General features: G+C 61.4%; 1 protein-coding gene across 1 annotated transcript; it reads left to right on the top strand.

The window, feature by feature from the left end:
- The first annotated feature begins 2,604 nt into the window (after nt 1-2,604).
- Nucleotides 2,605-9,181, top strand: CNN1 (calponin 1). Its single transcript, XM_058727952.1, has 7 exons — nt 2,605-2,745; nt 4,815-4,936; nt 7,066-7,132; nt 7,252-7,389; nt 7,570-7,680; nt 8,149-8,295; nt 8,388-9,181. The coding sequence occupies exons 1-7, from the start codon at nt 2,683-2,685 to the stop codon at nt 8,631-8,633; spliced, it is 894 nt and encodes a 297-aa protein (XP_058583935.1). The 5' UTR covers nt 2,605-2,682; the 3' UTR covers nt 8,634-9,181.
- The last annotated feature ends 2,019 nt before the right edge of the window (nt 9,182-11,200 follow it).

The raw sequence follows: 11,200 nt of genomic DNA, 5'->3' as shown, positions 1-11,200 counted from the left end.
CTCCGGACGGGATCAGCCCCCTCCCTCCACCTCAACCCCATCAAGCAGACAAGAGACTCAGGGAAGGGCAGCAACGACAGAGACATGGAGTGAGAGAAACAGTGACCTAGAAAGGTGAAACAGAGACCCAGAGATGGAGAGACAGGGGAACAGACAGAGAGAGGCAGTGAGGCTGGCAGATTCGGAGACAAAGACATAAAAAGACTGGGCGAGGTAGAGAGGGACCTAGAGACAGAGAAAGAGACACCGACACGGACTAGAATCGGAGGGACAGGGCAGAGCCAGCGAGGGTCGCCCCCTAGGGAGACCCCGGGCTGCCCCGTCTGGGGACGCGCCAAGAGCTCCCCCACTCCGCCCCCGTCGTGCCTGGGCAGTGACTTCAGAGGCCCCGCGGATTCTATAAATGGCCAAACGGCCGAGGGCCGGGGCGGGGCGGAGCCGAGTGAGTCAGCGCTTCGCGTCACCGCCGGCCGGATCCCGCCAGGCCCCGCTCCCGCCCTCGCCCCTCCCGGGCCGCCAGGGGGCGCCAGCCGCCTGCTCCGCCGAGGCGCGCGTTCCGCCCCCTTGCGCCGCAGAGACCCGTGGCCCGGCCCGGGCCGCTCAGCGTGGGCAGGATCCCGGAATGTGCGCGTTCGAATCCTGGCTGCGTCGCCCTCGTGCTGTGTAAGGCCAGGCGGGCGGCGTCACCTCTCTGTGCCGCGTACAGACCCCACGTCGGAAGGCTGTTGTGAGGCATGAGTGAACAGACCCCGTGCATTTAGGATTATACCAGGAGCTAATTGTGGGCTCGTTTTATGTATTTTAGCCTATTGGTTTAGACCAGTGGTTCTCAAACAGGAAAGATCTGCCTTCCCTCTCCCGTCTCCCTGCTGGGACATTTGGCAATGTCCGGAGACGTTGCTGTTTGTCAAGACTAAGGGGGTGCTACTGGCATCTGGTAGGTAGAGGCCGGAGATGCCGCCTCAATTACGGTAAGGCCCAGGAGAGACTCTGGCCGGGAAGAATTATCCAGCCCTGTTGTCCACAGTGCTGGGGTTGAGGAACCTTGACTTAGCGCGATGGCATTAGGGGCAGGGGCCTGGGCTCAAATTCTGCCCTGCCACTGCCACTGTGTGACACTCGGAAAGGGATTCCACACCCCATGCCTCGGTTTCCCCATCTGTAAAGTGTGTATAATAACAGCATCTGGGGGCGACTGGGTGGCTCAGTCGGTTGAGTGTCTGACTCTGGATTTGGCTCAGGTCATGATCTGACTGTTGATGAGATAAAGCCCCGCGTGGGGTTCTGCACTGATGGCGGCGACCTACTTGGAATTCTCTCTCCTTCGCTCTCTGCCCCTCCTCCACTCGTGCACGGGCAGGCGCTCTCCCTCTCTCTCTCTCTCTCTCTCTCTCAAAATAAATAAGGGTGCCTGGGTGGCTCAGTCAGTTAGCGCCCAACTTCGGCTCAGGTCATGATCTCACGGTTTGTGAGTTCAAGCCCCGCATCGGGCTCTGTGCTGACAGCTCAGAGCCTGGAGCCTGCTTTGGATTCTGTCTCCCTCTCTCTCTGCCCCTCCCCTGCTCACGCCCTGTCTATCTCTCTCTCAAAAATAAACATTAAAAAAATTTTTTTAAATAAAATAAATAAATTCACTTAAAAAAAAGTAACAGCATCCCTTTCTAAGGGCGTTGTGAGGCACGAGTTGGTACATGTACAGTCCTTGTAACAGGGCCTGACATAAGAGCCGCTGTCATATCAGCGTATCACAGCCGTGCCCTTAGCATGTGGCCAGCAAATTGCACGTCCCATCAGTATATGGCAGATATTGCTGACATCACCCAAGTGTCACTAACGTGGCCTTGCCATAAGTGGCATGATGTGGTCAATGTCATCCTCCTCTGTGGTCCCCGGGGGTGAGATCTGGCCAGATGGGGCTGTTTACGCGGGATCCCTCCAGGCCGGCCCGGCTGGGACAAGGAAACCTGCTAACACAGACACCCCACGGCCAAGGCAACCAGCAGGTAGATGGGGAGGGTAAAATCCAGGATCTCTGCTCCCCCAGATCCTTCCGAGGGACCGGAGGGCACGGAAGTGGGGTGCCAGACGCTCAGGGGAAATACTGGCCTTATCCCGAGTCCTTTCCTGTGCCAGGCACTCCACACCGGGCATGGACTGTCCATTGGTCCATTTCACAGATGTGGCAACAGAGGCTCAGCTACAGACCGTTGGCGTCTGGAGCTAAACCCAGGGTGGTGCTCACTAAGCTACCGTGGGCTGCGGTCTTGCCTCAAGACCGGAGACAGACAAGGAGAGGTGACCTCAGTGACAGACACGGAGAGACTAGGTGACCCTGCCAGAGGTCCAAAGAACAGTGGAGGGTAGGGAAGGATGGGGAAAGCTTGATCTCTTATGACCAAGCCCCCCCCCCAATAATAACCCAGGCCGCCCCCCTAGGTGGAAACAATGACACAATCGGCTCCCAATACCAAGGCCCTGACATCACGTGGGGGGGAGAGGGGGGTGGCCGAGGTGGGGGGTGCCCCGCCCCTTGGCAGGCCCCTGCGGCCAATGGGACGGCCTTGGAAGAGGCCCGGGCCGCCTCCGGAGCTTCAAAAACGTGTGAGGAGGGAAGAAGGGGCTGCAGACGGAGCCTTAAGCTGCTGCCTCAGTCCTCAGTGCCTCTGCCCACCACCAGCCAGCATGTCTTCTGCTCACTTCAACCGGGGCCCCGCCTATGGGTTGTCGGCTGAGGTCAAGAACAAGGTAGGCCCCCCCACCCCGGCCCATACACCCCGGCAGGCCAACGGCCCCATGGGGTTCTGGTCTATCCCATGTGATTTGGGACCAGAGGGGACAAAAGGACAAATATGGGGTACGGCCCGCCTTCCTCCCCATCCTGAGCATCCCAGAGCCCTCAGAGACTGTTGGGGTGGGGCGTGTAAAATGGGGGGCATGCAGGCAACCATATAGGTAAACTGAGGAGGTCAGTCCCTGGTGAAGACCCCGCTTGATCAGAGCCTCCTGTTAACCTGTCCCCTGTTCCTTTTATGTTGGGGGGCGGGGGGCTGGGAAAGGACTTGATCTTCCTTGCACCCACCATCTCAAAAAGCAACTGGGGAGTGGTTGAGAGCTGGGATGGTGGGGAAGGGAGGCCCAGAAAGTGTGGGAGATCCTGAAGGGGGGGGGCGGAGACAGCTGGGGAGGTCAGAGAGGGAGCATTAGGGACATGACGGATGTGTCCTCGTTTTGGGCTGGGAGAACATGCACACACCACCTTCATGCTATGGATGGGTAAACTGAGGTTCAGAGAGGAGGGGTAAGTAGCTAGGGTTCTAAATAAGGGAGCTGCAGAGCTAGGATCCTGGCCTCCCCCCCCACACACACACACACCCCCGAATGAGGGTTCAGCTTCTGCAGGGCAGTGAACTGGAAGTCCCCAACTCACTGGAATGCTCCCGTGAGCGTTGCCAGGGGAGGAGTCCCGGCCCCATTTGACAGAGGGGAACACTGAGGCTCCGGGTGGCTTGTCCCAGTGTACAGCGAGGACGCGGAGAGCTGGAATCGGATCCAGGGTCGGGGATCCTGGCTGCTGGAGGAGGGGGCTGGTGGGGGGGGGGCGGGTGCGCGGCCGGGAGCGATCCCAGCGCCGCCCCCCTCCCCCCCAGCGCCGGCCCCAGAGCCGCGAGAAGCCGCCGCGCCTTATAAGGCGGCCTCGGGGAGCCCGGCCCGCGGGGCCGCGCTATATAAGGGCCGGTTTGCTTTATAAAGCCGGGCTGGTGGGGAGGGGGGCGGCAGGGCCGGGGCCAGGTGAGGGGCCGCCCCCTCCCACCTCCTCCTCCCCCAGGAGAAGGGCCAGCTCCGTCCCCCAGAGTCCTGGAGCCTGTCGGGGCTGGGGCTGAGGGTTCTGGAGAAACGGAGGGGGGCAACGTGGGGAGGGGGGCAGAGGGCGAGGGACGGAGAGGGACAGAGATTCTGGGAGCCCAGGGACTTGAGAGGGACGGATGGGGAGGGTGAGCCACGAGCGAGATAAGACCGAGACAGGGATGGGGAGGCCGAGAGAGGAGCCGGACGAGCCCCACCCCCACCAGAGGCAGGGAACCTGGAGTCGGAGACCAGCCCAGAGGCAGAGATGGCCCCACCAGGAGCCCCACCCCCAGCCAGACGCGGAGGGATGGGGACAGGAAGACAGGGCCAAGGAAAGAGACAGGGCTGGAGAGAGAGAGAGAGAGAGAGGGGTCACAGGGATGGGGAGAGGGAGAAATACGGCCACACGCACGGGGCCAGGAGTAAGACAGAGACAAGCTCCCGGCCCCTCCACCCGGAGCTGGAGTCCAGGAGATGAGGGCCTGAAGAGACACTGAGGCAGGCATGCAAGACAGGACAGTCCCCTGCAAGGCAGTACTCAGGGCACCTCCTTAGGGCTCCTCCTCCCCTGCCTGGGGGCCCAGGCTTCCAGCAGGGGGGACGGGCAGGGCCCCCGGGAAGCTAAGCCCCAAGTTTGGCCTGGAGGGGGAACCAAGAGGCCAGGCACCGCCCCGCCCCCAGCTCTGAGTACCCCACCCCCGCTCTCCACCCCACCCCCGCCTTGTCCGCATTCTCTGGTGCCAAACCTCAGAATGTCCGGAATGGCCCCCTGGGCAGGTGCCACCTCAGCCCTGGCCCTCAGCCCACTTCAACCCCCACCCCTACCCCCCCATGGACACTGGGGCAGAATTGCCTTAGTTGGGAAGGGGATGAAGAAGATCAGGCCCAGGGAATATCAGGTGGGGTCCGAGGACTGAGTCTGCTCCACGCTGCGTCCTCACCGCTTTCTCTGCGCCCCCCACCCCCAGCTGGCCCAGAAGTACGACCACCAGCGGGAGCAGGAGCTTCGAGAATGGATCGAGGGGGTGACAGGACGCCGCATCGGCAACAACTTCATGGACGGCCTCAAAGATGGCATCATTCTTTGCGAGTGAGTGGAGCAGACTCTGCCCTGGGCTGCCCTCAACCTGGGCGTTCATCCCCGCCCCTCAACCCCTCAACCAACTAGGGGCTCCAAGCCTGGTCAGGCTCTTTATATCCGAGACCTGGGAATAGTGGTGGCAAATAATCATTGTGCCCATTTAACAGGAAAGAAAACTGAGGCTCAGGTAAAACACATGGCCCCAAGTCCCATACTGTTCCAACAGAAGTGACTCCAGAATCTAGGAAGGCAGGGCGGGCCCATTTATGGCCTCCAAGAGTTCCAAGTTCCAAGAAAGAGAGATCGTGGCTAGAGGGCAACAGGCAATGATGGCTGTCCATCACTGGCTTGACACGAGAGATGTACCACAGTCATTTAAGTAGGTCCCCATCTTCTACTCTTCTCAGAACTTAAATCATCGAGAGAAATGAAAGCCCACGCAGCTCCCAAGCTTTGATTCCAGATTCCACGGCAATGTTAATGCTGGCTAGGGCCCTGAGCCCAGTGGGGGTCCTGTCTGCATCTCTGAGTCTGACCCAGGGCAGGGTGACCATGGTGGCCAGAGAATGCCCTTGAGAAGCTTCCCGAAGGTGCAGGCTTACCAAGATCTAGGTGCTGGAAAGGTGGCAGGGTGGGGAGATCCTGTTCTGTCGTATCCACTCGGGACAAGGAATAGGGGGACACCTTAGTGTCCCAGCTCGGACAGGGTTGCTTGGACATTAAAGAGTGCCGAGCCCACCCCCCACCCCCATTCAGTCCTTCATGAGAATTTATGGGGCACCTGCTGCGTGCCAGGTCTAGGCACTGGGGATAATGAACAAAATAGACTTGACTTTGAGATCATGTAGAGCTTTCGTCCTAGTGAGGGCAGATCGATCAAATAATCAATGAGATAATCACATAACATACTTGCCAAGGGTGGGAAGTGCCGTGGAGAAAAGTCTGGTGGGGAAGGACGGGGGGGGGCCGGGGGGGGGGGAAAAGGGTGGCTGCTTTGTACAGAATGGCCTGGAAGGTCTTTCTGAAGAGGTAACATTTGAGAGGAATCTTGGATGAAGTGAGGGAGGGACCTAGGAGGGCGTCTGAGGGGAGAGTGGGTCAGGCAGGGGGGCAGCGGTGCAAAGGCCCTGAGGTGGGAGTGAGCGAGTGTAGTGTGTTCAAGGAACAACCAGGAGAGATATGAGGAGGTGGAGGGAGTTAGCTGGGCGGAGCGGGGCGGGAGGGGGGGGGGCACACTTTCAGTCATGCTAAGTATTAGGATCTTTATTCTGAAGGGAAACCATGGGACAGCTTTGAGTTGGGAAGTAACTAGAATTATTGTTGAAAAGACCATTCGAGCTACAAGATGAAGGGTCGGGAGGAGACATGGTGGAAGCTGGGAGCCCCAGGGAGGCCCCTGCAAAGAGCCCAGGAGAGAGATGTGGGCGGCTCAGAGCAGGGTGGGAGTGGCAAGGAGCTGTGGGCTTCTAGATGTCTTTGGAAGGCAGAGCCAAAGGACTTGCTGAGTGCTTGGGTGTGTGGACGGGAGAAAAGGATAGGAGAGTCAAAGGCAAGTCTGAGGGCTTTGCCCAAGCACCTGGAAGGCTGTGTTTACTGAGCCTGGGAAGATGGAAGGGGCTGAGTTGGGGGAAATGGGTGTCAGGAGGCAGGGGTGGGGTGCACTGGATTTGAGATGGCATGTAGGGAGCTGGATTGGGGAGTGAGGGGTCCGGCTGCACGGAGACACTGGGGAGCTGTTGGCGTATCGGTGGCATTTGCAGTCAAGAGACTGGAGGAGATCAAGGGGGTGAGTGTGGCCAGGAAGGGAAGTCCGAGGCCCAGGCTGCAGGCTTTCCACAGTGCAGATGCCTGGAGAGGACCAGCAGCCGGAAAGGTGGTTGCCAGGGAGACGAGGTCACAGCAGGGGACTCCTGCAAGCCTGGGATAAGGGGACTTTCTGCTAGAGACCCCAGCCCAGCTCCCGATTTCCCATCTCAGTCCTGCCCGGGTGTGCGAGGGGTGGATCAGCGGGGCCCGCAGCTGAGCTGGTTGCCGTGGGAACCCCCGACATCGCCCGCTGGCTGTCTGGCTGTCACCCTGACCCGTTGTCCCGCGGGGCTGGGCGTACCTTCCTCGCTGCCTTCCCCGGCTCCTTGTAGGTTCATCAATAAACTCCAGCCGGGCTCCGTGAAGAAGGTCAATGAGTCGACCCAAAACTGGCACCAGGTGAGCCCAGCCTCTTTTCTGAACTCTTTCAACCCCTGGCCCACACCGCCCCTCGGCCCTCCCCCCCCCCCCCCCCCGACCCTGCCTCCCTCCACTGACTGGCGCCCGCTCCCCTCCAGCTGGAAAACATCGGCAACTTCATCAAGGCCATCACCAAGTATGGGGTGAAGCCCCACGACATTTTCGAGGCCAACGACCTGTTTGAGAACACCAACCACACCCAGGTGCAGTCTACCCTCCTGGCCCTGGCCAGCATGGTGAGTGAGGCTGAAGGGTGGGCGTGGGGCGGGTGGGCTGTGGAGGGTGTGGGCTGGGATGCGAGTGGGGGCCACTCGTGCCCCCGGGGCCCAGCATGGGTGGGAGGGGGGAGCAGGTGCTAACCGGGGACGGTGCCTGGAGGCTCCCTTGTCAGTCCCTGCTCCCTTGGCCCTCCCCAGGCCAAGACGAAAGGGAATAAAGTGAACGTAGGGGTGAAGTACGCGGAGAAGCAGGAACGGAGATTTGAGCCAGAGAAGCTACGAGAAGGGAGGAACATCATCGGGCTTCAGGTACTGCCGCTTCTTCACCGGGGGTCTTGCTGCTGAGCTGGGCGGGGAGGTCAAGGAGGCCAGGAGGGCACCCCGGTCCCGGCAGGCTTTGGGGCACAGGCTGTTTGGCCCTACCTCGGATGTATGCCGGGCACTGTGCTTGGCGTCCAGCGGCTCTGAGCGGTGGGTGCTATTGTTACACCCTGTATCCAGATGAGGAAACTGGGGCCTGGAGAGAAGCCGGCTCACTTACCGCGATTGCCCGCGTGATACGTGGCCGCGCTGGGGCTCGAACCCTGGAAGCCAGGCCCCGGGGCTCGGAGCCACCTACAGGCCACGTGACCTGCGTTTTCTGGGCCTCAGCGTCCAGTCCGGAGCCTGACAATGGAAGCAGGTGCCTCGGCAGAGGGCGTGCCAGGGTCCGCCGACACGCTCTGTCTGTGGCCCCGGGTGAGGCTCTGTGACCTTCGGGCTGATTCTTCTTCCTAGATGGGCACGAACAAGTTTGCCAGCCAGCAGGGCATGACGGCCTACGGCACCCGGCGCCACCTGTACGACCCCAAGCTGGGCACGGACCAGCCCCTGGACCAGGCTACCATCAGCCTGCAGATGGGTAGCAACAAGGGGGCCAGCCAGGTGCGTGGGGGGGCGGGGGGCGCGGGCTGGGCCGCTGGGGTGGCCCCTGCCCTGCTGGGTGCCCGCGGTCTGACGGGCTGCGCCCTCTGCAGGCCGGGATGACCGCACCCGGGACCAAGCGACAGATCTTCGAGCCGGGGCTGGGCATGGAGCATTGCGACACGCTCAACGTCAGCCTGCAGATGGGCAGCAACAAGGGGGCCTCGCAGCGGGGCATGACGGTGTACGGGCTGCCGCGCCAGGTCTATGACCCCAAGTACTGCCTGACGCCCGAGTACCCGGAGCTGGGCGAGCCTGCCCACAACCACCACCCGCACAACTACTACAACTCGGCCTAGGGCCCTGGGCCCCCAGCCCCCCCCGCCCCGCCTTCCCCCCAGGGAGGCTGCCTGCTGCTCTCGGCAGGGGCCGCGCTGCCCCCGTCGACCCCTCCCCCTGCATGGCGTCCCCCCGCCCCCGCCGCCGGCACCTGCCCACAGGGTTAGCATTTGGTGGGGGAGGGGGGCAAACTGGGGGGCTTGGGGGGGAGGGGAGGGGGCCCTCCTCCCTGGAGCGCCGCGGGACCCAACACCGAGCCGGGTGTTCCCAACAGCACCCAGAGGACGCACTGAGCAAGGCTACCCCGGCTGTCATTCCCTCCCCACTCACAAGTGGGTCCCCCCAGGACAAGAAGTTCCCCCCCCCCAAGCAAAACCCCCAGAGCCCAGGCTCGGCCTGCCCCCACCCCATTCCCACAGTGGGAGCAAACTGCATGCCCAGAGACCCAGCGGACACACGCGGTTTGGTTTGCAGCGACAGGCATACGTGGATGTGACAGCGGTGTTTGTAACGCGAGCACTTTCTTTTTCTATTTCACTGGAGCACGATAAACGGCTGTAAAATCATGGACTCGGGGCTGCTCTTTGCTGGAGCCCGTGTGTCTCTTGCACCCGTGCAAACAGCCTTGCTCGGATCCGCTCCGCGTCCCGCATACGCGTCTGCAGGGGCACAACGCTCACACGGTCAGATGCGCACACGGTGCGCGCGGCCACTTGGCGGGCCCCGGGACAGGCACTCACACGCAGAATCCGTGCCCTACTTTGTGTGTGTGGAGCACACACACTCCCCTTGCACAGATGCACACGTGCGGCACACACTCCCACTCAGGACACATAAACGCACACCCTCACACATAATATCCACACGCACGTGCTCGGCCCCGTGTGCCTTTCTGGGAAGTCTGCTGGGGGGAGTGGGGGGTGGTGTAAAAGTGCCCAAGCGCCGGGACAGGCTAGATGGGGTGTGAATCACCCAGTTCTGCTTCTCACACGCTGACTGACTTGGGGCAAGTCACTTGCCCTCCCTAGGCCTGTTTTCCCAACACGAAAATGAGGTCAGAGAGCCTCCTGGGGACATGGGGAAGCTGAAATGACACCCCCAGACGGGGGAAGCCATTTGGTACTGACCAATGAACGTGGTCCAGCCAGGTTCCGGAGGTCCCCGTGGGCAGGCGGAACCCTTCAGCCCAGGATTGTGGGGAGGTGGGAGGGGACAAGGCAGTGGGGCAGGATGGGCACTTTGGGGGCGCGGGGCAAGGGCCCTTTGTAGACTGGCATGGGGCAGGGGAGTAGCTGTCTGCCAGGCGCGGCCGCCCTGTGTTCCCAGCTTGCTCTCTGCCCTCTTCTGAGGGCTGACTCCCGAGCCTGGCCTGCCAGCCCAGGGCCCTCTGAGTCTGTGGACAGACCCCACCTCTCCACGTTTCAGAGGGGCCCCTGTCCTCCCAGTGATGTGAGCGCCAGCGGTCCTGCCTGGAAGGCACCACCTGTCAGAGTTCCAAGGGGAGGGTGCGGCCGTGTGGGGGGTGGGGGTGGCAGGTGGTTACAGAACGGTGGCGTCCCCTTCCTTACGCACAGCAGGGGATGAAGCTGGAACTCGGGGACCTGCGGAGACACACCAGAAGACCCGCGTGCACGGACGCACACAGCCCCTGGGGCCTCGTAAAAGGGATTCCATGCGCTCTTGGCCTGGCTAGTACAAATCCTGCTCCCCCAGGGCCAGCACAGGGGGAGCTATGCTGAGGAGGATCCATGCCTGGCCCAGGGCCCTGCCTCCTCGAGAAAACAGCACCATATTAGCACTTGGCCTGTGTGACTGGGGTGGGCGGGCCCTGGAAGCCAGAGGAATGAGCCCCCTTTCTGCTGGACCCCAGAGGGCACCCCCCCCGCCCAGGCACCTGTCCACCGCTCCACCCATGCCCACTGGCTCCTGCCTGGGACCTTGGAAGGGGGAGGCGAGAGCACCACAGGAAGGGCAGGGCAGGGTGGGCTTCCAGGTGGGAGTGGGGGAACATGCCAGACCCAGTGGCCGGGCCTGGTGGCTAGCTCAGCATCCCCCCTCAGCTGTCCCACACCCCTTACTGCCCTGAGTGGGTCCCAGAGTCACTTAAACCGTGCCAGGCACTGTGCTAGGCCCCTCCAGTCTCAGCATGGCCCTGGAACGTTCTAGCGTCCTTTCTGCTGTACCAACGAGGAATGCAAAGCACAGGCCACCTGCTGCCCAGGCTCAAAGCCGGGTGCAGGTGCTGATGGGCCCCAGGCTGCCAGAGCGTCAGGACCTCCACACCTGTAAGACCATCTGCGGACACCGTCCATCAGCAAGGTTCGGATGCATTTTTTCCAAAACCAAGCAAGTCACTCAATTCTGACACGACCTGGAGACAGCATTGGATCTCCCAGGATAAGGGTTCAGTCTTAGGAGGCTGTCCCTCCCCTTTAGGGCCAATTCCAAGTCCAGGTTATGACCTGTGCTTCTGAACGATCAGTGATAATCAGGGATTCCCATGACCACCTCTTCCGACTTTGTTAATTTACTAGAGTGGCTCACAGAACTCGGAGAAACATTGTGTTTTACTAGATTACCGGTTTAT

The sequence above is a fragment of the Neofelis nebulosa genome, chromosome 4, assembly GCF_028018385.1.
Source record: "Neofelis nebulosa isolate mNeoNeb1 chromosome 4, mNeoNeb1.pri, whole genome shotgun sequence".
In the NCBI taxonomy this organism is placed as follows: Eukaryota; Metazoa; Chordata; class Mammalia; order Carnivora; family Felidae; genus Neofelis; species Neofelis nebulosa.
The sequence above is the reverse complement of the archived record's forward strand: the minus strand, read 5'-3'. Positions and strand labels throughout refer to the sequence as shown.